The sequence below is a fragment of the Heterodontus francisci genome, chromosome 34 (genome assembly GCF_036365525.1).
Source record: "Heterodontus francisci isolate sHetFra1 chromosome 34, sHetFra1.hap1, whole genome shotgun sequence".
Taxonomy (NCBI): domain Eukaryota; kingdom Metazoa; phylum Chordata; class Chondrichthyes; order Heterodontiformes; family Heterodontidae; genus Heterodontus; species Heterodontus francisci.
Genome location: NC_090404.1, coordinates 19621313 through 19648455, shown reverse-complemented (window position 1 = coordinate 19648455; position 27143 = coordinate 19621313). Strand labels below are relative to the sequence as shown.

The 27143-nt window shown below is 46.1% G+C and overlaps 1 protein-coding gene across 1 annotated transcript in view; it reads left to right on the top strand.

Moving 5' to 3' along the window:
• LOC137348699 (uncharacterized) overlaps nt 1-25658 on the top strand; it is a 146794-nt gene extending 121136 nt beyond the window's left edge. The window contains 2 exon segments of the mRNA XM_068013955.1: nt 1592-2222; nt 24116-25658. Coding sequence (XP_067870056.1) covers nt 1592-2222; nt 24116-24530 — 1046 coding nt within the window. The 3' untranslated portion in view covers nt 24531-25658.
• The last annotated feature ends 1485 nt before the right edge of the window (nt 25659-27143 follow it).

Sequence of the window (27143 nt, the reverse complement as noted above, 5' to 3'; positions counted from 1 at the left end):
AGCCACTCGGAGAGGAGCACATTGAACCATTGCCTCACAACCAGTTCCATGCCCGCACCCTCTGCCCCCACCCCCTCCCCACATCTTGAGGACGGCACAGACGGACGGCACCAGATTCGACCACTGTTTGAGGGTCAGCACACTTTGTTGCAGCAATCCCTGCAGGCAGCAAGGAAGTCCTGGAGTTTACCACGCGGTGACAGGCCCGGGGGAGCGGGGGCACTGACCGCCATCTTGTACAGGACACCAGTCCAGGCGAGTGCGCGGCCATCTTGGTGAGGGTATAGTGAGTGGGCGGAGCTTCAAGGCCGGGTCCTAGTGCCCGGGGTTATGAATCATCCTGGACAGCAGAGTTTTAAGCAGCTTCACCCTCTCCCAGCAAGTGATGTTTTCGGCCTAGAGGAGTCGAATGGCCATGCTTATATTCAGTGTGAGAAGGTATAGTCCCTGTATGGTTACCTGAAGGGTAAACTTTTGTTGCTCTTTAGCCCCATGTTCCTAATCTTTGGTCGCTTGGTGTGGAAGTGGTAGGTAAGTTGGAGGATTTTCTCCTGGACGTGGTTCTCGTTAAAACAGCAATGTGTAGGTCCAGGATGTGCGTGAAGCATATTGGGGATGGGGGCGGGGGTCACTGTGGTCTGTCGATCTCTCTTCCGTGGTCTTGTCTGTTGCCGGGTGGACCTGGAGAGGGAGCTCTCTGTGTCTGGTGACCATGTGCTGCTCTGCAACTTGTTTTTCATGTTTTTGCTTTCGAACAGAGCTGTTCATTATTCTGCCATTAACACTCTGTCTGGACAAATGTTTTGTCTTTTACTGCAACTATTAACACTCCCTATGCCTTTTGTTCCACGAGATTTAATCTCTCCTGCCCACTGCCCTGTCACAGACCTTCCCTTTTGTTGTTCCCCCTCCGCCCCCCGCAATTTCACTTGCTCAAAACCTATTACATTTCTAACCTGTACCAGTTCTGATGAAAGCTCCCAGACCTGAAACGTTAACTCGGTTTCTCTCTCCACAGGTGTTGCCAAACCTGCTGAGTATTTCCAGCACTTTCTGTTTTTATTTCAGATTTCCAACACGTGCAGAATTTTGCTTTTTTTCCTTAGTCTTTCGTTGGGATTTTGTTGCTTATTTTGGCTTCTATTAGTTTAAATGGACCACATTTTTTGGGGAAAAAAGCAAGAGGAAAAAATGTTCCCGATTAACTAGAATTTCTATCCTGGACTGACAGTGATGGCTTTTGTTACCTCCTTTTACAGGGTATTAGAAAGGGAGGATTTGCAGATGGGAAACTCAAACCAAACATCACATCAAGATCTGACAGAGTCACTCGATTGATCAGCACCTGAATGTCATTGGCTTTTGAATATGCAAGTAGAAATGTTTGTCTGCTCTGTCTGTGGGAAAAGATTTCAAACATCAGTGTGACTGGAAAAGCACCGAGACACACAGACACACCCGAGTGAGAGTGTTCCAGTGCACTGACTGTGGAAAGAGCTTTAACCAGTTACACAGTCTGAAAAAACATCACACCATTCACAGCGGAGAGAAACTGTACACGTGTTCTGTGTGTGGCAAGACTTCAACTGATCATCCAACCTGGAGACACACAAGGACAGTCGCACCATGGAGAAACCCTGGAAATGTGGGGACTGTGGAAAGGGATACAGATCTCCATCCCTGCTGGAAACTCATCGACGTAGTCACACTGGGGAGAGACCGTTCATCTGCTCCATGTGTGGGAAGGGATTCATTCGATTATCCCACCTCACTGAACACAAGCTTTTTCACACTGGTAAGAGACCGTTTCAATGTTCTGACTGTGAGAAGAGCTTTAAAAGCAGAAATGTTCTGATCAGACATCAGCGAGTTCACACTGGGGAGAGGCCATTCATCTGCTCCTTGTGTGGGAAGGGCTTCAGTCATTCATCCAACCTGCAGGAACACCAGCGAGTTCACACCGGGGAGAGGCCGTTCACTTGCTCCGTGTGTGGGAAGGGATTCACTCAGTCAACCAACCTGCTGGCTCACCAGCGAGGACACACTGGGGAGAGGCCATTCACCTGTACTGAGTGTGGAAAGGGATTTGCTCAGTTAGCACACCTGCTGACCCACCAGAGAGTTCACACTGGGGAGAGGCCATTCACCTGCTCCGTGTGTGGGAAGGGATTCACTCATTCATCTGACCTGCAGAAACACAAGCGAATTCACACTGGGGAGAGGCCATTCACCTGCCCCGTGTGTGGGAAGGGATTCGCTCAGTCAAACAACCTGGTGAAACACCAGCGAGTTCACAAGTGACTGCAAGAGTTGGATTCTTCTGTTATTGCTGCTGTTAATCTCATCCAGGACTGAACCATATTCATTCTACAGTTAAAGAAAGATCTGCACGTATACAGCACCTTCCACTACCACAGGACATGTTAAAGTCCTTTACAGCCAATGAAGTACGATTGAAGTGTAGTCACTGTTGTAATGTAGGAAACACAGCAGCCAATTGCACACAGCAAACTCTCTGGAGTGGGACTTGAACCCGCAACCTTCTGACTCAGAGGTAACAATGGTAACAACTGAGTCACAGTCAGGGTTCATTTCTGTTGTGAACTGGTGTTAGGATCACTGGACCTTGTAACATGATTATATCTTATAGATTGTGATTTTTTTTTTAAAGTTCACGATGGAATCCAGGATGTCAGCTGACCTCACCTCCACTCTGTAAATGGTTACCAGGACAACAGAGGGAACAGATCAAAGACTGTTTTCTGAAGAACAGAGACTACAGCACTAACACCTGAAGAACAATGGGTTTCACCCTCCCAGACTTTTGGATTGTAAAACAAGGAGTCAGCCATTGAGAACATGTAAATGAACTGGCAGGTGGTAACGCCTGGGGACAGTGGAAAGGCCGAGTAGCTTTGTGAAACTAGACTTCTGGTCTTTGCATTTTGGAGAAGAACAATCGACTATTGAATTCTAGGACCAGATAAATTTAACCGACTTTCTGGAGACTAACAGGCTGTAAGGAATGAACCATCACGTTGTGGCCTCAGGCAGGCTGTAAGAAGAGAACCCATCGGGGTGAGGCCTCAAGGGAAGCTGTAAGAGAAGGCACCCAGCAGGGGCAGCTGGCGAGAGAGAGACACAGAGAGAGAGCACTTGCTCTCTGAAGATATACAGTGAAAGGCTGTGGAAATCTGAACTTTTTTTTTGAGTCAAAGTTTGCGGAGAAGTAAAGGGCCCCACAGGATCATCAGAAATCACATCATCCATGGATATGCAGGTCAGAAATGCTTGGAGAAGTGAGCGAAGGAAAATAATGTTTTTTTGAAGGGTTTGAGAGATTCAGACCATTGAACTGGGAAGGATTTGTGACTTTTAACCACAAAGGATTTTGTCATCAAAAAGACTGTGTAGTGTATAAGTGGTGTGAGATATTCAAGTGTTGAATAAGTAAAGAAAATATCTTTGATTGTAATGTGGGGTATCAGCTATTTACAAAGTGCTGTTTAGTTATTGGGGATTTCTGTTAGTTTAGCTGTTATAATAGAAGACTTAAATGTGAAATCTTGTCTAATTTGTCTGGGGTTTCATATCTCGTATTTTTCACATTAATGTCTCTGCAAAGTGGGATTAAGCTGGATATCTCTTTCTCAGCTTGCACAATGGGCTGAATGGCCTCCTCCTGTGCTGTAAATTTTCTGTTTCTATTCTGTGAGTTGGGAGTTTGTTTCTGCCGATATTAATAACCCTGTAACTTGGCTGGAGTTTAATGTTCTGAATAAATCACAAATAGATCAGCTGGTTTTAAACGCATTGTTGTAGATTTTTGTCTTTCCCACCTGAGTGTTTAGCATCACCTGGCTGGAGCTCAGAAAGGACAATCTGGGGGGAGGATCGTACGGCAGGAACAGAACTTCAGCCTGAACACAGTCCTTCAGGATCACACTGAGAGGGACAAACGGCACTTTGGTCTTTCTCGTCTCTCTTCACTGACAGCAAAGTCCCCGTGTGGGTTCATCCTGAGGCCTGTAAGAAATGTGTCCCAGCCACTCTCTTCCATGGTTCAGAGCTCCTGGGCAGGGAACAGAAGGCTCCTTTACAACTGTGTTTAGAGTCAGGAAGAACAACAGTGAATGCTGGAAACGTGCTGTCAAATCAGAGATTGGTGTAAAACTGTGATCTGTTCCTGACTGAAAGTGAAACGGCAGGTTTAAGTTTCCAGTCTGAAAATGACTGGTAATATTTGTCAAAAGTTGAACATGTTTGAGTGATAGTCCTGAGTCTCCTATTTTAAGGCAGGTGTTAATTCATTTCAAATAGTCCGATTGGGAATAAATTGGTTAAGTTCTGCCTGATAGCTACTGGTACAATTATACAACAGTCATTTAATTTCCAGATAAAGAAGGATCGGCAGTGTGTTTCCAGGAATTCCCCATTGATGTTAGTGGTAGATGGCAGAATACACAACCCGGAATATCCCTAGTACATCTTGTATTTTTTATAAATTTATTCCTGGGATGTGGGTGTCATTGGCTAGGCCATGGGTGTCCCACTCAGTGTGACACTGCTATCGCTGTGTACTGGTGGTGGAGGGAGTGAATGTTTAAGGTGGTGGATGGGGTGCTGCTCAAGTGGGCTGCTCTGTTTTAGTTTTAGTTTAGAGATACAGCACTGAAACAGGCCCTTCGGCCCACCGAGTCTGTGCTGACCATCAACCACCCATTTATACTAATCCTACACTAATCCCATATTCCTACCACATCCCCACCTATCCCTATATTTCCCTACCACCTACCTATACTAGGGGCAATTTATAATGGCCAATTAACCTATCAACCTGCAAGTCTTTGGCATGTGGGAGGAAACCGGAGCACCCGGAGGAAACCCACGCAGACACAGGGAGAACTTGCAAACTCCACACAGGCAGCACCCAGAATTGAACCCGGGTCGCTGGAGCTGTGAGGCTGCGGTGCTAACCACTGCGCCGCCCCATGTCTTGGATGGTGTCGAGCTTCTTGAGTATTGTTGGAGCTGCACTCATCCAGGCAAGTGGAAAGTATTTCAACACACTCCAGACTTGTGCCTTGTAGATGGTGGACAGGCTTTGGGGAGTCAGGAGGTGAGTTACACGCTGCAGAATTCCCAGCCTCTGACCTGCTCTTGCAGCCACAGTATTTATATGGCTAGTCCAGTTAATGTCTGGTCATTGGTAACTTCCCCCAGATGTTGATGGTGTGAGATTCAGTGATGGGGCTGTTGTCATGGGGAGATGGTTAGATTCTCTCTTGTTGAAGATGGTTATTGCCTGGCATTTGTATAGCACAAATGTTACTTGGGAGTGGGGCCTCCAGGAGTGGACTTTAAGAAAGCTGGGTTTCAGTATTCTGACAAATACATGGTGAGGAACCAGAGGAATCCTGACTAAGGAACTGTCGGGGGTTTTACCTGATGGCATAGAGCTGGGGATGAATGATGCCTGTCTCACCGAACTGTCGTACATTGAACCCAGATTGAAACAAGATGGATTCTGTTTCCAGGAGAATAGAGACAAATATCACCCAGCAAGGAAGTTATGTTGAACTTGTATAAGACATTAGTTCGGCCTCAGCTGGAGTATTGCATCCAATTCTGGGCGTTGCACTCCAGGATAGAAGTGAGGGCATTGGAGACACTACGGAAAAGATTCACGAGAGTGGTTCCAAGTATGAGGAATTTCAGTTATGAAGATAGATTGGAGAAGTTAGGACTGTTTTCCTTGGAGAAGAGAAGGCTGAGAGGTGATTTGATAGAGGTATTTAAAATCATGAGGGGTCTGGACAGAGTAGATAGAGAGAAACTATTCCCACTCGTGAAAGGATTGAAAACGAGAGGAAACAGATTTAAAGTATTTGGTAAGAGAAGCAAAAGTGACGTGAGGAAAAGCTTTTCCACACAGCCAGTGGTTAAGGTCTGGAATGCACTACCTGAGAGTACGGTGGAGGCAAGTTCAATTGAAAGGGAATTAGACTGTCGTATGAAAAGGAAGGAGGTGCAGGGTTGCGGGGAGAAAACAGGAAAATGGAACTGAGAGAATTGCTCTTTTGGAGATCTGGTGCAGACACGATGGGCCGAATAGCCTCCTTCTGCACTGTAACAATTCTGCGATTCTGTGAATTGAGGGAGACAAAAACAGCCTTTAGAGAAGCTGAGAGATCTTTGGAAAAGAAGATGGTGCACAATTCATCAAACCCGATCAGCATATCCATCCATTCCTTTCTCCCTCGTACTTATCCAGCTTCCCCTTAAATGTATCTGCTGTTCACCTCAACTACTCCCTGTGGGAACATGTTCCACATTCTTCCCTCTCTTTGGGTAAAGAAGTTTCTCCTGAATTCCCTATTGGATTTATTAGTGACTATCTGATATTCATCACCATTAGTTTTGGAATCCCCCACAGGTGGAAACATTTTCTCCACATCCACCCTGTATAACCTTTTAATAATCTTAAAGACCTCTATCGGATCACCCATCGACCATCTCCTTTATCTCGAGAATAGAGCTCCAGCCTGTTCAGCCTTTCCTGATAAGTATATCCCCTCAGTTCTAGGATCAACCTTACAAATCTTTTTGCCCGTTTTCCAGAGTCTCCATATCCTTTTTACAATATGGAGACCGGAACTGTTCACAGTTCTCCAAGTGTGGTCTAACCAAGGTTCAATACAAGTTTAACATCACTTCACTCAATTCAGTCCCTCCAGAAATGATCCCAGTGCTTTATTTGCTTCTTTAAGGCCTTATTCATCAGTGTTGCTACTTTTATTGGTCTGTGTATCTGTGCCCTCGATCCCTTTGCTCCTCTGCCCCATTTAGAATCTTATTTTCCTAGTAGTTTGTGGCCTCCTTATTCTTCCTACCAAAATACATCACAGCGCATTTATCAATATTGACATTCATTTGCCAATTACAATCCCATTCTGCAAGTTTACTGAAGTCTTTGTGCATTTTGTCACAGTTTTCCTCAGGAGTAACTCAATCTCCCAACTTGGTGTCATCCGCAAATTTGAAATTGTACTTCCGATTCCTGAGTCTAAATCGTTTATGTAAATGGTGAATAACAGTGATCCCAGCACCGATCCCTGTGGAACACCACTTCCCACCTTCCACCAGTCTGAGTAGCTACTCTTAACCCCCCACTCTCTGTTTTCTGTTTTGTAACCAGCTTGCTATCCATAACAGTCTGTACAATCTGCAAGGTGACCAAGATCAGGCTGTGTGGAGTGAAGGACCAGGCAGCAGAATGGATGGAAAGGTGGTTACAACACAGAAATCAGAGGGTTGGATTTACAGGGAGTTCATAGCCATGTCAGGTGAATGTGACTCCACACCCATTGTGTGAGTTGTGGGAGCTCATCAAACTCTCCTGGTTAAAGAGTGACCAACAGATCAGCCGGAATCAAATGGTTCCAGTCATAGAAGGAGTGTTAAACAGCCTGTGAATCCTTCCACTAATTCACACTATATAAAAACAAGAAATGCTGGAACCACTCAGCAGGTCTGGCAGCATCTGTGGAAAGGGAAGCAGAGTAAACGTTTTGGGTCAGTGGCCCTTCTTCGGAACTGCTTCTCTTTCCACAGATGCTGCCAGACCTGCTGAGTGGTTCCAGCATTTCTTGTTTTTATTTCAGATTTCCAGCATCCGCAGTATTTTGCTTTTACACTAATTCACACTGTTCTCCAAGGGAAGAGTTCAAAGAGAAACAATCACTGCACAGTGTTATTTCCTGAAATAATCCCTCCTGTCTGTCCTGAATGAATCCATTTCACTAACAAATGTTGAAATGGTTGCTCCACATCCACAGGGTTTTATCTGTTTAAAGCCACAACAGAACAGGGACAGTTTGCTCCTGGAGTTTGAGTGAAATCAGCTTTCAAAATGATACAGAGTTTGAGCCAATGAGGGAGATCTGGGCTCAACCCCGCCCACTCAGTGCCACAGGCTCCGCCCCCTCATTCACTCTGGTTGGAGGACCAACTTCCATCTCGGTCCTCCAGCCCCGCCCACTCTTCCTATTGGTCCGGAGATGCTGTCAATCAGCTGGGCCGTGTGAGCTGCCAGGTAAGAGGTGTGGAGGGAGCAGGTTAATAAACCCCGGGGGCAGCGGCTCCCGGGATCACCCCGGCCGGAAAGCGCAGTGTGAGCGGCAAACTCCGTGAGGAACTGAAAACTCTCAGGGAGAGTCTGTTAATGGAAGAGAAATGGAGGCTAGTCAGGGAGCATCTGCAAATAGAGGAGAAAGGGAGTCTGGTCAGGGAGCATCTGTAAATGACAGATTATTGATAAACAATTAGGATGGTACCACATCTCGGGAGGATATTGACAGACTGGTGCAATGGGCAGATACATGGCAGATGAAATGTAATGCTGGTAAGCATAAAGTAATGCATTTTGGAGGGAAGATTGAGGAGAGGCAATACATACTAAATAGTACAATTTTAAACAGTGTAGGATCAGAGAGACTGGGGGTGCGTGTACACAAATCTTTGAAGGTGGCAGGACAAATTAATAAAGCTGTTCAAAAAGCAGACCCGATCCTTGGCTTTATAAATAGAAGCCTAGAATACAGAGGCAAGGAGGTTATGTTAAACCTTTATAAAAGACTAGTTAGATCTCTTCTACAGTATCGTGTATTGTTCTGGGCACCAGAAGTTAGAAAAGAACCAAGGGCTTGGAGAGGGTGCAGAGGAGATTTACTAGAATGATACCAGGGATGAGGGGTTTCAGTTCTCTGGAGAATCTGGGATTGTTCTCCTGAGAGCAGAGAAGGTTAATAGACATGTTCAAAATGATGAGGGATTTTCATTGAGTAGAGAGGGAGACACGGTTTCCATTGGCAGGTGGGTCAGTAACCAGAGGACAGAGATTTAAAACAATTGGCCAGTAAAGCCAGCAGGAGGAGGTGAGGAGAAATGTTTTTCAGCAACGAGTTGTTCTGATCTGGAATGCACTGTCTGAAAGGGTGGAGGAAGCAGATTTAATGATAACTTTGCAAAGGAATTGGATCAAAACTTCAGAGGGGAAATTTTCCAAGACTCCGCGGAACGTGTAGGGGAGTGAGACTAATTGGATAATTCTTTCAGAGACCAGCACAGACATAGAAGCAAAATACTGCAGATGCTGGAAATCTGAAATAAAAACAAGAAATGCTGGAAGTGCTCAGCAGGTCTGGCAACATCTGTGGCGAGAGAAGCAGAGTTAATGTTTCAGGTTCTGATGAAAGGTCACTGACCTGAAACGTTAACTCTGCTTCTTTCTCCACAGATGCTGCCAGACCTGCTGAGTACTTCCAGCATTTCTTGTTTTTATACCAGCACAGACATGATGGACTGAATGGCCCCCTTCTCTGCTGTATGATTATTTGAAATGGTGCCGATTGGGGAGCATCTGCATAAGAAACAGAAATGGAGAGTGGTCATTGAGAACTGGGAGATGTTACAATGGACAGGGAGGGCCAGAGCGTCGGAGGAGGGGGAGAGAGCACGTACACACAGACAGAGTCAGCACCTTCGGGGAGAGAGAGGGGAACCAGTGAGTGTGGAACTGAACCCAGCTCGATTCAGCCGTTATGCTCACAGAAGGAGCAAGGAAGAAAAATGGAGTGAACTGGAGCAGTTATGAACTATAAAAAATGAATTGGTGAGTTAAACTCCAAAGCATAGACACATTGCTGCATAGAGTCATAGAGATATACAACACAGAAACAGGCCCTTTGGCCCATCGTGTCTGTGCCGGCCATCAAGCACCTAACTATTCTAATCCCATTTTCCAGCACCTGGCTTGTCGCCTTGTGTTAGCGGGAATGAATCTAGAAGAATCACTCGACACTCAGGTCTGCTCCAATGTCAAACAGTTTATTTAGTTACGCCAGCGGGGAGCAGGTCGCTGGTCTGTCCAGATGCCTCTCCACCGAACAAAGGAAAATCCACAACGGATATACAGTTACTCAGCCCATCCCGGCTGGACATGATCCAATCATAACGATTATTGATTACATACATTACACATATTACCAATTCTTTCTTTCTTTTTTTCTTTTGGGCCTCCTTATCTCGAGAGACAATGGATACGCGCCTGGAGGTGGTCAGTGGTTTGTGAAGCAGCGCCTGGAGTGGCTATAAAGGCCAATTCTGGAGTGACAGGCTCTTCCACAGGTGCTGCAGAGAAATTTGTTTGTTGGGGCTGTTGCACAGTTGGCTCTCCCCTTGCGCCTCTGTCTTTTTTCCTGCCAACTACTAAGTCTCTTCGACTCGCCACAATTTAGCCCTGTCTTTATGGCTGCCCGCCAGCTCTGGCGAATGCTGGCAACTGACTCCCACGACTTGTGATCAATGTCACACGATTTCATGTCGCGTTTGCAGACGTCTTTATAACGGAGACATGGACGGCCGGTGGGTCTGATACCAGTGGTGAGCTCGCTGTACAATGTGTCTTTGGGGATCCTGCCATCTTCCATGCGGCTCACATGGCCAAGCCATCTCAAGCGCCGCTGACTCAGTAGTGTGTATAAGCTGGGGGTGTTGGCCGCTTCAAGGACTTCTGTGTTGGAGATATAGTCCTGCCACCTGATGCCAAGTATTCTCCGAAGGCAGCGAAGATGGAATGAATTGAGACGTCGCTCTTGGCTGGCATACGTTGTCCAGGCCTCGCTGCCGTAGAGCAAGGTACTGAGGACACAGGCCTGATACACTCGGACTTTTGTGTTCCGTGTCAGTGCGCCATTTTCCCACACTCTCTTGGCCAGTCTGGACATAGCAGTGGAAGCCTTACCCATGCGCTTGTTGATTTCTGCATCTAGAGACAGGTTACTGGTGATAGTTGAGCCTAGGTAGGTGAACTCTTGAACCACTTCCAGAGCGTGGTCGCCAATATTGATGGATGGAGCATTTCTGACATCCTGCCCCATGATGTTCGTTTTCTTGAGGCTGATGGTTAGGCCAAATTCATTGCAGGCAGACGCAAACCTGTCGATGAGACTCTGCAGGCATTCTTCAGTGTGAGATGTTAAAGCAGCATCGTCAGCAAAGAGGAGTTCTCTGATGAGGACTTTCCGTACTTTGGACTTCGCTCTTAGACGGGCAAGGTTGAACAACCTGCCCCCTGATCTTGTGTGGAGGAAAATTCCTTCTTCAGAGGATTTGAACGCATGTGAAAGCAGCAGGGAGAAGAAAATCCCAAAAAGTGTGGGTGCGAGAACACAGCCCTGTTTCACACCACTCAGGATAGGAAAGGGCTCTGATGAGGAGCCACCATGTTGAATTGTGCCTTTCATATTGTCATGGAATGAGGTGATGATACTTAGTAGCTTTGGTGGACATCCGATCTTTTCTAGTAGTCTGAAGAGACCACGTCTGCTGACGAGGTCAAAGGCTTTGGTGAGATCAATGAAAGCAATGTAGAGGGGCATCTGTTGTTCACGGCATTTCTCCTGTATCTGACGAAGGGAGAACAGCATGTCAATAGTCGATCTCTCTGCACGAAAGCCACACTGTGCCTCAGGGTAGACGCGCTCGGCCAGCTTCTGGAGCCTGTTCAGAGCGACTCGAGCAAAGACTTTCCCCACTATGCTGAGCAGGGAGATTCCACGGTAGTTGTTGCAGTCACCGCGGTCACCTTTGTTTTTATAGAGGGTGATGATGTTGGCATCGCGCATGTCCTGGGGTACTGCTCCCTCGTCCCAGCACAGGCATAGCAGTTCATGTAGTGCTGAGAGTATAGCAGGCTTGGCACTCTTGATTATTTCAGGGGTAATGCTGTCCTTCCCAGGGGCTTTTCCGCTGGCTAGGGAATCAATGGCATCACTGAGTTCCGATTTGGTTGGCTGTATGTCCAGCTCATCCATGACTGGTAGAGGCTGGGCTGCATTGAGGGCAGTCTCAGTGACAGCATTCTCCCTGGAGTACAGTTCTAGGTAGTGCTCAACCCAGCGGTCCATCTGTTTGCGTTGGTCAGTGATTATGTCCCCCGATTTAGATTTGAGGGGGGTGATCTTCTTGATGGTTGGCCCAAGAGCTCTCTTCATGCCATCATACATTCCTCTGATGTTTCCGGTGTCTGAGGCCAGCTGAATATGACTGCATAGGTGTTGCCAGTAGTCGTTTGCGCAACGCCTAGCTGTTCTTTGTGCAGTACTTCTGGCTGCTTTAAGTGCTGCGGATGTTAAATCGCTGGGGGCTTTCTTGTAGTTCAAAAGTGCAATGCGCTTAGCGGCTATGACAGGTTCCAGCTCTTCATTATGAGATTGAAACCAGTCTGCATTTCTCTTCGCACTTTTGCCGTAGGTGGTCAAAGCTGACTCATAGATGGCGTCTCTGATGTGGGCCCACTTGGTCTCAGCATCCCCTGTGGGAGTGTTTTGAAGGGCTGTTACAAGTGAATTTAGAAATTTTTGTAACAGCTGTGGATGAGAAATTCTGCTCGTGTTGATGCGCGGGTGGCCCTTCTGCTTGGAATGATGCAACTTCTTTGGTCTGAGTCTAACCTTGCTGCACACCAGGGAGTTACCAATTAGATTACTCATTAGGCATCATGTGGCTACGTGATCAGCTCATGCAAGCCCCCTGATCATCTTGTGATGTTTCCCAGACCCCCTTATCAACTATCCTTGAGTCTTCACAATGAATACTTCTACCTTTATCAAGCTTGCATTCCTGAATGCTTCGTGCAGTCTGCAGTTACACAAAGCAACTGTCTTACACACTGATATGAGGGGCCTCCTTGGTCAGCCTAACTGTCTGGGTCTCACGGTACCATTCCCAGGGATATGACTTAGCCAATTTTGTTCTCACAGTGCCTTGGATGAGTACTCCATTTTATAACAATATGTGGCTATACTTTCAACTTGTATATGAGTGTGTAGATATATATATATATATATATATATATACACTAGGATTATATGAATCTACTTACTCAAATAACATTTAAACAGTATATTTACTGCAGGTGCCTCTGCGCTTGGGAACACCCTACAACACCTTGTATGTTATGGCATTTCAAGTGCTCATCTAAATACTTCTTAAATGTTGTGATGGTTCCTGCCTCTACCACCTCTTCAGGCAGTGTGTTCCAGATTCCAACCACTCACTGGGTGAAAATATTTGTCCTCAAATCCACTGTAAACCTCCTGCCCCTTACCTTAAATCTATGCCTCCTGGTTATTGACCCCACACTAAGGGAAAAAGTTTCTTCCTATCTAACCTATCAATGCCCATCATAATTTTGTATATCTCAATCATATCTCCCCTCAGCCTTCTCTGCTTTAAGGAAAACAACCCTAGCCTTTTCAGTCTCTCTTCATAGCTGAAATGCTCCAGCCCAGGCAACATCCTGGTGAATCTCCTCTGCACCCTCTCCAGTACAATCAGATCCTTCCTATAGAGTGGTGCCCAGAACTGTACACAGTACTCCAGCTGTGGCCTAACTAGTGTTTTATACAGCTCCATCATAACCTCCCTGCTCTTATATTCTATGCCCCGTCTAATAAAGGCAAGTATCCCATATGCTTTCCTAACCACCTTATCTACCTGTGCTGCTGCCTTCAGTGATCTATGGACAAGTACACCAAGGTCCCTCTGACCTTCTGTACTTCCTAGGGTCCTACCATCCATTGTATATTCCCTTGCCTTGTTATTCCTCCCAAAATGCATCACCTCACTTCTCAGGATTAAATCCCATTTGCCACAGCTCCGCCCATCGTACCAGCCCATCTATATCGTCCTGTAATCGTCCTGCTTTCCTCCTCACTATTTACGACACCAATTTTTGTGTCATGTGCAAACTTACTGATCATACCTCCTATATTCACGTCTAAATCATTAATGTACACTACAATCAGCAAGGGTCCCAGCACCAATGTTGCAGACAAGATTGGGTAGGGGTCAGGTGACTCCCCTCCTGTAATACAAAATACATCTGGGCTGTTGGAGACCAAAACCCATCATCACATCTGGTCCAGCCCTGGGAAGACATTAAAATGGGAAACAGGCAATTCAAAGCAAAGTGGCTCCTATCTTCAACAATTGTGTTATCAAAGACCCTGGCAGAGAGGGAGACTGGATTCAAAAGCCAAAATAATAAGTGTGACCTGACACCAAGGTATCATGATGAGCAGTGAGGAGGACACAAACAGACTGCAGTGGGTATGGACAGGTTGGGTGAGTGGTCAAGAACATGGCAGATGGAATACAGTGTGGTGAAGTGTGAAATCATCCACTTTGAAAGGAAAACTAAAATAAAATTACAGTTTTTATGAATGGTGAGAGACTGCGAAATGTTTGCATTCAGAGGGACCTGGTGTCCTTGTACATGAATCACAGAAAGTTAACATGCAGGTACGGAAAGCAGTTAGGAAGGCAAATGGTATGTTAGCTTTGGTTATAAAGGGATTGGGGTAGAAGAGTAAAGAAGTCTTACTACAATTATGGAGCATATTGCTGAGGCCCCACCTGGAGTACTGTGTGCAGTTTTGGTCTCCTTACCGAAGGAGAGACAAACTTGCCCTTGAGGGAATGCAATGAAGGTTCACTAGTCTGGGTCCTGGGATGAGGAGATTGTTCTATTTATTCACAGAATGTGGGTGTTGCTGGAAAGGCCGGCATTTATTGCCCATTCCGAATTGTCCTTTAGAAGGTGGTGGTAAGTCACCTCCTTGAATATAACTGAGTGGCTTGCCAGACAGTTTCACAGGGTAGTTAAGAGTCACATATAGGCCAGATCGGGTAAGGACGGCAAATTTCCTTCCCTGAAGGAAATTCGTGAACCAAGTGGGTTTTTAGGACAATCTGGTAGTTTCATGGTCACCATTACTGATACTAGCTTTTTATCCCCGATTTGAGTTTAAATCACAAAACTGCCGTGATGGGATTTGAATTCATGTCTCTGCATCATTAGTCCAGGCCTCTGGATTACTAGTTCATTAACATAACCACTCTGCTGCAGCACTCCCCACTATGATCCATCTCCTCCTATGAGGAGAGATTGAGTAGACTCGGCCTATATTCTCTGGAGTTTAGAATGAGAGGTGATCTGACTGAAACATAATAAATTCTTAAGGGACTTGGCAGGGTAGATGCTGAGAAAATGTTTCCCCTGTCTGGGGAATCTAGAACACTGGGTCACAGTCTCAGCAGGATAAGGGGTCAGTCATTTAGGACTGAAATGAGGAGAAATTTCTTCACTGAAAGGGTTGTGAATCTTTGGAATTGTCTACCCCAGGGAGCTGTGGATGCTCAGTCATTGAGTATATTTAAGACAGAGATTGATAGATTTTTGGGTACTGAGGGAATTAAGGGATATGGGGATAGTGCGGGAAGGTGGAGTTGAGGTAGAAGATCAGCCATGATCTTGGTGAATGGGAGAGCAGGCTCGAAGGGCCAAATGGCCTCCTCCAGCTCCTATTTCTTATGTTCATTAAACCTCAGTCTGGTTTCTCTCAAGCTGCTGAGTGAGTGAATTAAATCTTTCTTGACAAATCACCAAGATACCAGACTACAAGTCATGTCCGAAACATCATTTATTGGTTACAAATCACAACTTCGTTAAATCTGGGCTCACAGACACTTTATAGACATGTATAAACACATAGAAATGTAATCAGAGTTATCCAGCAGTTGAGCACTAATAGGGAGAGTATTTCACAAAACAAGTAACAAATACAGGGGTGAGAGTGGCCAAAGACCAAAAGTTCAGAAAATTAGAACAGGAGACAGAGAGTAGCAGTGGAAGGGAGTTTATCAAAATGGAGACGTGTGACCAGTGGTGTTCCACAGGGATCCGTGCTGGGACCACTGTTGTTTGTGATATACATAAATGATTTGGAGGAAAGTATAGGTGGTCTGATTAGCAAGTTTGCAGACAACACTAAGATTGGTGGAGTAGCAGATAGTGAAGGGGACTGTCAGAGAATACAGCAGAATATAGATAGACAGGAGAGTTGGGCAGAGAAATGGTAGATGGAGTTCAATCAGGGCAAATGCGAGGTGATGCATTTTGGAAGATCCAATTCAAGAGTGAACTATACAGTAAATGGAAAAGTCCTGGGGAAAATTGATGTACAGAGAGATTTGGGTGTTCAGGTCCATTGTTCCCTGAAGGTGGCAACGCAGGTCAATAGAGTGGTCAAGAAGGCATACCGCATGCTTTCCTTCATCGGATGGGGTATTGAGTACAAGAGTTGGCAGGTCATGTTACAGTTGTATAGGACTTTGGTTTGGCCACATTTGGAATACTGCGTGCAGTTCTGGTCGCCACATTGCCAAAAGGATGTGGATGCTTTGGAGAGGGTGCAGAGGAGGTTCACCAGGATGTTGCCTGGTATGGAGGGCGCTAGCTATGAAGAGAGGTGGAGTAGATTAGGATTATTTTCATTAGAAAGACGGAGGTTGAGGGGGGACCTGATTGAGGTGTACAAAATCATGAGAGGTATAGACAGGGTGGATAGCAAGAAGCTTTTTCCCCAGAGTGGGGGATTCAATTACAAGGGGACACGAGTTCAAAGTGAAAGGGGAAAAGTTTCGGGGGGATATGCGTGGAAAGTTCTTTACGCAGAGGGTGGTGGGTGCCTGGAACGCGTTGCCAGCGGAGGTGGTAGACGCGGGCATGATAGCGTCTTTTAAGATGTATCTAGACAGATACATGAATGGGCAGGAAGTAAAGAGATACAGACCCTTAGAAAATAGGTGACAGGTTTAGATAGAGGATTTGGATCGGCGTAGGCTTGGAGGGCCGAAGGGCCTGTTCCTGTGCTGTAATTTTCTTTGTTCTTTGTTCTAGTTGCCAAAGACAAAAAGGTCTATTTTTTTGACAAGGAATCAGGTAATTATAGCACAGTTATTGAAGCAAACTGGTTGAGTAATGGCAATTTTGTACAATTTTGCATATGTAATGATTAATTGCTCTGTACTCAGAATACAATTTCATGAGACTTACCTGACAGCTGATAATTGGTTTTACGGAGCTTCATGTTGTCAATGTCCTGCTTCTGTCTATTTATAGATTGCTCGTGTAAAAGGTGTTCTGTGAAGATGTGTCAACTTCAATGGAAAGTAATATATATATAAACATACCAGATGGCACATTCTGGTACCTTGGTAAGTGATGTGAACAAATCAGTAGATATATAAATTAGTAAAAAGTAAACATTTCAGAGACATTGACAATCCAGAAACTTGAAGTAGGGTCATTGTTCTTATTTTGTGCTATGACATAATCACATGAATGAAGCAGGAAGCAAAACCAGGTAGGGAGGATTGTATACCAGTTATACAGCCTGTCCAATTTGCTGTCCATTAACTTAAATGGACAGGAATATCACATACATTCTGTTAGGAGAAAGTGATACTCCCGACCCAATTTTCCTTCAGACAATTATTTATCTTCAAGCACTCACGAAAATATATCTCATTAACTTTAGCAAATGTGGTGCCTTGTTTTTAAATATCATGACTTATGGTAGATTTTATTATTGAAAACAATTAGTCATTATAAAGATTCTAAACTAAAATAATCTTGTTTGCTGTGCAGATCTCATTATAATCTTAATGAAAACTAATTAAAATTGTGGTTTTTCTCTTCAAAGGGTCCAAATATTATGCAACGTAAAAATTGTACCAGATCTTGCTAGTGACAGTGGAAAAGTAATGAGACTAGTGTTGTACCTCTGGGAAGCAAATCCTGCACTCTGGGTCCCATGACCTGGTGGGACGTCCTGCTCCGTGTGCCCAAAGATCTGCAGGTCGAGAATCAGCCTGTTCAGTGACCTGAAGACCCATGGGAGAAACTCGCAACCTTGAGTAGACGTCATCCTCGAATCGAGAGACAGCCGACGACGACCTCTACAGTAACAAGTTTGAGGTTCTGTTGCATCATCCCCAAATCAGGCTCAAAAGTTTGGTCATGGCCCTGTGACAATGCAGCAGGTCCAATGGACAGCTGTATATCCCAACAGTGATGAACACTTCTGGCTCCTGTTCTACTGCATCAATTGGTGCAGTGGCAGCTGCATTTAACAGCATGGTGAGCTGAAAATCATAACCATAGAATCATAACAATCCAACACGGAAGTCCTCGAGGCGGCCAACATCCCCAGCATAAACACACTACTGAGCCAGCAGCGCTTGAGATGGCTTGGCCATGTGAGCTGCATGGAAGATGGCAGGATCCCCAAGGACACATTGTACAGTGAGCTCGTCACTGGTGTCAGACGCATCGGCCGTCCATGCCTCCACTTTAAAGACGTCTGCAAACGCGACATGAAGTGCTGTGACATTGATCACAAGTCGTGGGAGTCAGTTGCCAGTGATCGCCAGAGCTGGCGGACAGCCATAAAGGCGGGGCTAAAGAGTGGCGAGTCGAACAGACTTAGCAGTTGGCAGGAAAAAAGACAGAAGCGCAAGGAGAGAGCCAACTGTGTAACAGCCCCGACAACCAATTTTATCTGCAGCACCTGTAAAAGAGTCTGTCACTCTAGAATTGGCCTTTATAGCCACTCCAGGCACTGCTTCAGAAACCACTGACCACCTCCAGGCGCTTACCCATTGTCTCTCGAGACAAGGAGGCCAAAGAAGAAGGCGGCGAAGAGAACCATAGAAAAATTGCAGCACAGAAGGAGGACATTCAGCCCGTCGTATCTGTGCTGGCCAAAAAAACTATCCGCCCAAACTAATCGCACCTGCCAGCACCTGATCCATAGCCTTGCCGGTTACAGCACCTCAGGTGCATGTCCAGGTGGCTTTTTAAAGAATTGAGGATTTCTGCCTCCACCATCGATCCAGGCAGTGAATTCCAGACACCCACCGCCCTCTGGGTGAAAAGGTTTTTCCTCATGTCCCCTCTAATCCTCCTATCAATCACCTTAAATCTGTGCCCCCTGGTAATTGACCTCTCCGCTAGGGGAAACAGGTCCTGCCTGTCTACTCTATCTCGGCCCCTCATAATTTTATGCACCTCAATTAAGTTACCCCTCAGCTTCCTCTGTTCTAAGGAAAACAAACCTAGCTGACCCAATCTTTCCTCATAGCTGCAACTTTCAAACCCTGGCAACATTCTTGTAAATCTCCTCTGTACTCTCTCCAGAACAATTTTGCCCTTTCTGTAATGTGGTGACCAGAACTGTACGCAATACTCCAGCTGTGGCCTAACCAGCGTTTTATACAGTTCCAGCATTACATCCCTGCTTTTGCATTCTATACCTTGGCCAAGAAAGGAAAGCAATCCATATGCCGTCTTCACCACTCTATCTACCTGTCCTGCCACTTTCAGGGACCTGTGGACATGCACTCCAAGGTGTCTCACTTCCTCTATCCCTCTGAATGTCCTCCCATTTATTGTGTATTCCCTCGCTATATTTGCCCTTTCCAAGTGCATCAACTCACACTTATCTGGATTGTATTCCATTTGCCACTTTTCTGCCCACTGAACCAAACCATTGATATCATTCTGGAGTCTGCAGCTATCCTCTTCACTATCAACTACACGGTCAATTTTTGTGTCCTCAACAAATTTCCCAATCATGCCTTCCACATTTAAGTCCAAATCATTAATATATACCACAAACAGCAAGGGACCCAACACTGAGCCTTGTGGAACGCCACTGGAAACAGCTTTCCATTTGCAAAAACATCCATCGTCTACCACGCTTTGTTTCTTGTCCCTGAGCCAATTTTGGATCCAACTTGCCACATTCCCCTGTAGTCCATGGGCTTTCATTTTACTGACCAGTCTGCCATGCGGGACCTTGTCAAATGCCTTACTAAAATCCATGCAGACCACATCCACTGCACTACCCTCATCAATCCTCCTTGTTACCTCCTCAAAGAAATCAATTAAGTTAGTAAGACATGACCTTCCCTTAACAAATCCCTGTTGACTATCCCTGATTAATTGATGCCTTTCTAAGTGGCAGTTTATCTTGTCCCTCAGAATAGATTCTAATAAGTTACCCACCATCGAGGTCAGACTGACCAGCCTATAATTATTTGGCCTATTCTCGCACCCTTTTTAAACAATGGTACAACGTTCACAGACCTTCAGTCATCTGGTCCCTCTCCGGTATCTCGTGAGGATTTGAAGCTGATCCTCAGCGCATCCGCTATTTCCTCCCTGGCTTCCTTTAAAAACCTGGGATGCAATCCATCCTGCCCTGGTGATATAACCACTTTCAAGGATGCCAGACCCTCTCATTATGCTTATCGTATCTAATATTTCACACTCCTCTTAAACTACAATGTCTGCATTAACCCTCTCCTTTGTGAAGAGAGAGACAAAAAACTCATTAAGAACCCTGCCCAGACATAACCATTGTGTTGGTTTGAAGAAAGGCAGCACTCTGTATACACATATTCATACATGTACAGAGTATTGTGACATCAGCCTCAGAAGCCCTGTGACCATTTATAGTGACTGCAGAGAGCTCACAGGATAGTTGCACTGTAGCCAATGCACAGCACTTGTGGTGCAGGACAGCCTTTTCCAGATAATCTTAAGCAATGTCAAAACACACATTGAAGAAAGATGGCCAGAGTTATACTCCTTGTCTTGCATCACTATGGTGCAAAAGACAGCTTCACACTCACTCAAGGTTTACAGTGTGACTGGGGCAGTAGACAGTGAAAGTGGAGATGAACAATGAATGGAATTCAGCCATACACCTGAGCAAACTGATAAGTGGAAATTCCAGATCACTTCAGTTGCTGTAAAGCACAGGATATATTCAGTTTATACAGCTCATGCTCACTGCAGGATATTCACATACAGTAACTGTGTGTCGGAAGGGGAGAAGCCAATGTTGGATTTCCAAAACCACAAAGTCGGAATCCACTATTTGGCATAAATTTCTCATCCCCGAGTTACTTGTGAACTCTCTGGTGTACCAGAAGGTTGGTTGATTGAGTGAATCCCTTCCCACGCACAGTGCAGGTGAATGGCCTCTCCCCAGTGTGAACTTGCTGGTGTGTCAGCAGGATGTGTAACTGAGTGAATGCCTTTCCACACTCAGAGCAGGTGACCAGCCTCTCCCCATGTGAACTCGGTGTGTCAGCAGGTCGGCTGGAGTAGTGAATCCCTTCCCACACTCTTGAGCATGTGAATGGCCTCTCCCTTGTGTGAGTGCGCTGGTGTTGAGTTCAGATGATCGCTTGAACGCAGTCCCACAATGTGAATATCTGAATGGTTTCACGTCAGCGTGAACACGTTGATACATCATCAGCTCAGCAGAACTTTTACACCACTTCCCACAGTCTGGACATTTAAAAGGTCTCGCGACAGTGTGAACTCGCTGATGTCTTAGCAGGGTCGGATGATTGAGTGAATCCCTTCCCACACTCTGAGCAGGTGAACGGCCTCTCCCCAGTGTGACTACGTGGATGAGTTTCCAGCTCAACTGGAGAATTCAAATCCTTTCCACAGTCCCCATATTTACATGGTTTCTTCCCAGTGTGACTGCGATCGTGTTTCAACAGGCCAGATGATCGGCTGAAACCTCGTCCACACAGAACTCGTGTACAGTTTCTCCCCACTGTGATCGCTGCTTTTTCCTTTCACGTTCAAAATCCGGTGATATTCAGGTTACGACGAATTGGACGACTCCCTCAGATTCTGATCTGACGTTTGATTTGCATCTCACGGCTGCAAATCCTCCCCTTCTAAAACCCTGTGAAATTGATTTGAAACAAAAAACAGTGTGTGAGAGAACCCACAAAAACACAAAGGCAGGTTGCGAAATGGAGGTGAATGAATCTGGTAATTTGTAGGAACGGCACTAGGAAAAAGTGACCATGAACGCTGCTGGATTGATGTACAACCCCCAACTGGTTCACTAATGTCCTTCAGGGAAGGGAACCTGCCACCCAGTCTGGACCTACACAAGACTCTGCTATCTATGGGAAGAAAGAGACAGACAGCGAGGGGGAGAGAGAGAGGTGAGAGGGGCAGGTAGAGGAGAGGGATTTTATATATGAACAACTTGACCAGAACTTTGACAGAACCTCCCAAACCTTCAACTTCCACCATCTAGAAGGGGCAGGGTAGCAGGTGTATGTGAAGTGGACAGGGCGCGCGCGGTGGGTCGTCCAACCAATCTGAGCGTGGGTGGGCGTGGCCGACACGATGAATGGGCGGGGCCTCACCATGCGCAGTCCCGCCCCCCCCCCCCCCCCCCCCCATCCTATTGGTCCGCACCCGCCGTCAATTCCCGCTGGCGGGAGCTTCCGGAGACGACGATCGCGCAGTCGCATTGCGGCACAATGTCTGGCGCATCCGCAGACGGGAACAAAAGGTTTGGGGGTTTCGGTGACCATGGCGGTGCCATCTCACCTGTAGCCGGTAAGCAGCGGCGGAGGGAGTGATGGAGCCGGCCGGCTGGCGGGCGGGTGGGGGAGCCGTCAGAACCACCCGGTGTAGGCCTCAACACCTCCAATGAGAAGCTCCTGCTCCCCGCGTTTGTACCGAGCGGGGCGGCAGCTGCGGGGCTTCTCCCGGTGACAGGCCCCGGGGTTAACGGCCGCCAGATTTCCAGCTCTTTTGGAGGAATTAAAGATTAATAAACTGTAACATCAAAGGAGAAAACTTTAAAGGAAACTGAGCTCAGTTATAAAGGGGCCTGGGGGAGGGGAGGGAGGAACCATTTGGGACACAGCACAGGGCAGGAGGTCCCCCCCTCCCTGGTTCCACAAAGACTCCCCTTGGACTGGGCCACACCTGGGCAGGGCTGGCTCAAGGTGCAGGAAGCTGCAAGCTGATAGGCTGAGCTGTGGACTGGGAGGAGTGGGGGGTTTGACTGACAGGCCTGGGGAGGGGGGATATCAGGGCAGGTACACACACTGCTCCCCCTTTTCCTCCTGGGCTGTTTTACTGGAGTCTTGTTGCTGAGTGTTTCTAAACTCTGTCTCCCTATCCCGGTAATGTCGGTGGATTGGAGGTTGCTGTGAGTGTTGGACTATGTTGCCTCTCCTCATTCTTCCTCCTTCTCCCACTCCGAGTTCCAGGCTGCAGGCTCTGGTGGCTCAATGAGCCTGAAATGTTATCTCTGTTTCTCTCTCCTTACAGATGCTGCCTGACCTGAGTATTTCCAGCATTTTCTCCTTTTATTTCAGATTTCCAGAATCTGCAGTATTTTGCTTTTGTTTTACTGCAGGCCTTGTTCACAGAACTGAGTCGAGAAACACAGACGGACCAATTAAGAGTAGTTTGTATTAGGGTGGGTGTTGGATGCTGAAGTCGATCCCTGACCAACTGTGTAGGTATTTTTTGCTGTGTCACTTTGAGCTGGAGTGATGATGGAGGAGAAGCTGCTGGGTTTAACTGCGAGTACTTTGGTGCCCAGTCAGCCCAACAATTTCCAATGTGAGACTGTCAAGGGTGATAGATTGGCGGGAATGTGTAGCAGGGCATATGCATGACCATCTTGGGCCAGGAAGCAGGAGGAGAGAATTTTGTGAATTTCTATCCTGACTGACAGTGATGGCTTTTGTAAATTTCTTTTATAGGGATGGTTTGCAGACGGGACTGTCAAGCCAAAAATCATGTCAATATCTAACAGTCACATGATTGATCAGGACCTGAATATCATTGGCTTTGAGAAACTTTTGTCTATTCTGACTGTGTGAAAAGATTTCAAACATCAGCGTGACTGGAAACACCCTGAGACACACACACCCGAGTGAGAGTGTTCCAGTGCACTGACTGTGGAAAGAGCTTTAACCAGTTACACAGCCTGAAAAAACATCACATCATTTCCAGCGGGGAGGAACCGTACACGTGTTCTGTGTGTGGGCAAGGATTCAACTGATCATCCAATATGGAGAGGCACAAGGACACCTGCATCATGGAGAAACTGTGGAAATGTGGGGACTGTGAGAAAGGATTCAATTACCCGTCTGAACTGGAAACTCATCGACGCAGTCACACTGGGGAGAGGCCGTTCACCTGCTCCGAGTGTGGGAAGGGATTCGTTCAGTTATCCAACGTTCTGGCACACCAGCGAGTTCACACGGGGGAGAGGCCGTTCACCTGCTCAGAGTGTGGGAAGGGATTCAGTCAGTCATCCCACCTGCTGAGTCACCTGCGAGTACACACTGATGAGAGACCATTTGCATGTTCTGATTGTGAGAAGCGATTTAAAAATACAAAGGATTTGCTGAGACACCAGCGAGTTCACACTGGGGAGAGGCCATTCACCTGCTCTGTGTGTGGGAAGGGATTCAGTCAGTCATCCCAGCTCAAAGAACACCAATTTGTTCACACTGATAACCGACCTTTTCAATGTTCCGACTGTGAGAAGAGCTTTAAATGTAACAAGTATTTACTGGCACACCAACGCACTCATGCTGGGGAGAGACCATTCATCTGCTCTGAGTGTGGGAAGGGATTTACATGTTCATCCCACCTTCTGACACACCAACGAATTCACACTGGGGAGAGGCCGTTCATCTGCTCTGTGTGTGGGAAGGGATTCACACAGTTATCCAACCTGCTGACACACCAGCGAGTTCACATATAACTGCAGGGGTTGGATTCTGCTGTTAATGATGTTGATTACATCCCGAACTGAATGATGACAGTGGGGTTCCACAATGTTCAGTACCAGGTCTTTTGCTTTTTGTGTTATACATCAACGATTTAGTCTGAAATGTAAGGAGCGTGATTAAGAAGTTTGCAGATGAGACAAAAAGTGGCTTTGAGGAGGATAGCTGTCGACTGCACGAAGATATCAATGGATTAGTCAGGTGGGCAAAAATGGCAAATGGAGTTTAGTCCAGAGAAGTGTGAGGTAATGTGTTTGGGGAGGGCAAACAAAGCAAGAGAATACACAATAAATGATAGGATACTGAGAAGTGTAGAGGGACAGAGGGACCTTGGAGTGCATGTCCACAAATTCCTGAAGGTGGCTGGACAGGTCGATAAGGTGGTTAAGAAGGCGGACGCGAAGCTTTCTTTTATTGGCCGAGGCATAGGATCTAAGAGCTGGGATGTTATACTGGAACTGTATAAAACACTGGTTAGGCTACAGCTGGAATACTGTGTGCAGTTCTGGTCACCGCATCACAGGAAGGATGTGATTGCATTAGAGAGAGTACAGAGGAGATTTACAAGGATGTTGCCAGGATTGGAGAATTTTAGCTGTGAGGAAAGATTGGTTCGGCTAGGGTTGTTTTCTTTGGGACAGAAAAGGCTGAGGTGTATAAAATTATGAGGGGCTGAGATAGAGCAGATAGGAAGGAGCTATTTCCATGATCAGAGAGGTCAATAACCAGGGGACAGAGATTTACAGTAATTGGCAGAAGGATTGGAAGACAGTTGAGAAATCTTTTTACCCAGAGGGTTGGGGGGTTTGGTGTCTGGAACTCACTGTCTGAAAGGGTGATCGAGGCAGAAACCCTCATCACATTTAAAAAGTACTTGGATATGCAATTGAGGAGCCGTAACCTACGAGGCTACAGACCAAGAGCTGGAAAGTGGGATTAGGCTGGATAACTCTTAATGGCCAGTGTGGACATGATGGGCTGAATGGCCTCCTTCTGTGACATAACTTTTCTATGTTTCTATTCTGAAAGTTGGGGTTTGTTTCTACTGATGAGAATAATCCCTATAACGTGGCTGGAGTTTAATATTCTGGATAAATGTCAAATAAATCAGTTTTGTTATAAACACATTGTTGTAGATTTTTGTCTTTCCCACCTGAGTGTTTAGCATCACCTGGCTGGAGCTCAGAAAGGACAATCTGGGGGGAGGATCGTACGGCAGGAACAGTCCTTCAGGATCACACTGAGAGGGACAAACGGCACTTTGGTCTTTCTCATCTCTCTTCACTAACAGCAAAGTCCCTGTGTGGGTTAATCCTGAGGCCTGTAAGAAATGTGTCCCAGCCGCTCTCTTCCATGGTTCAGAGCTCCTGGGCACGGAACAGAAGGCTCCTTTACAACTGTGTTTAGCGTCAGGAAGAACAACGGTGAATGCTGGAAACGTGCTGTCAAATCAGAGATTGGTGTAAAACTGGGATCTGTTCCTGACTGAAAGTGAAACGGCAGGTTTAAGTTTCCAGTCTGACAATGACCTGATAATTATTCCATAAAACTTTAATGTGTTTGTGTGACATTCCTGAGTCGACCATTTTAAGGCAGGTGTTAATTCATTTAAAATATACCTGTTCAAAATAAATTGTATAAAGTCTGCATTAAAATAGCAGATGGAGGAGTTCACAGGAGCCTGTTAACTGCTGGTACAATTATACAACAGACATTTAATCTCCAGATAAAGGCGGACCTGCAGCGTGTTTCCAGGACTTCCCAGTTTTATTGATGTGTGAGTGTTGGACACTAGGATAACTAAAAATACACGACCTGGAACATCCACGAGGATGCGATCCCGACAGTTAGTCTGTGTTCGCTCCCGCTGTGGAACTCCACCACTGACCCTGCTGAAGTTTGTAGGCTCAGGGAGTGGGACCTCCAGGAGTGGACTGTAAGAAAGCTGGGTTTCAGTATCCTGACAGATATATGGTGAGGAACCAGAGGAATCCTTACTAAGGAACTGTCTGGGGTTTTACCTGTCAGTGTAGGTCTAGGGGTGAATGATGCCTGACTCCCCGAACTGTCTTACATTGAACCCAGTTTGGATCAAGATAATAGGGACAAATATCCCCACAATTGAGGGAGACAAAAGCAGCCAATGGAGGAGCTGAGAGATCTGTGGAAAGAAGGTGGTGCGCCATTGTGTTGATCTTTTCCAGCTATGTTCGGAGTCAGAGACATAGTGATATAGAGTTACAGAGAATTACAGTGAGTACATAGAGTCACATTGAATCGACAGCAGTGGTTCTCAAAGATGTTTGGTCAAAGGACCCCTTTTCAAATGGATTAGTTATCACAGATCCCTCCCCAACCTAAATTATACTATGAACTCCTTTCTGAATGTAAATTTTATCAGTATCCTGTTAAAGGGACTTGCAGGAAAGTTTTCCAGGGATTTCCAAGTTAGTGATTGTTGATGTGATTAGGGAAGGATAACCCGACAGGAAATATCCACTGCGTTTCACTGTAAAATTAATTCAAAATGGAAATGATACTTTTGAGTTTAATTCAGCTTTCTCTCACCTCCCAGTGGGTCTGTCCTG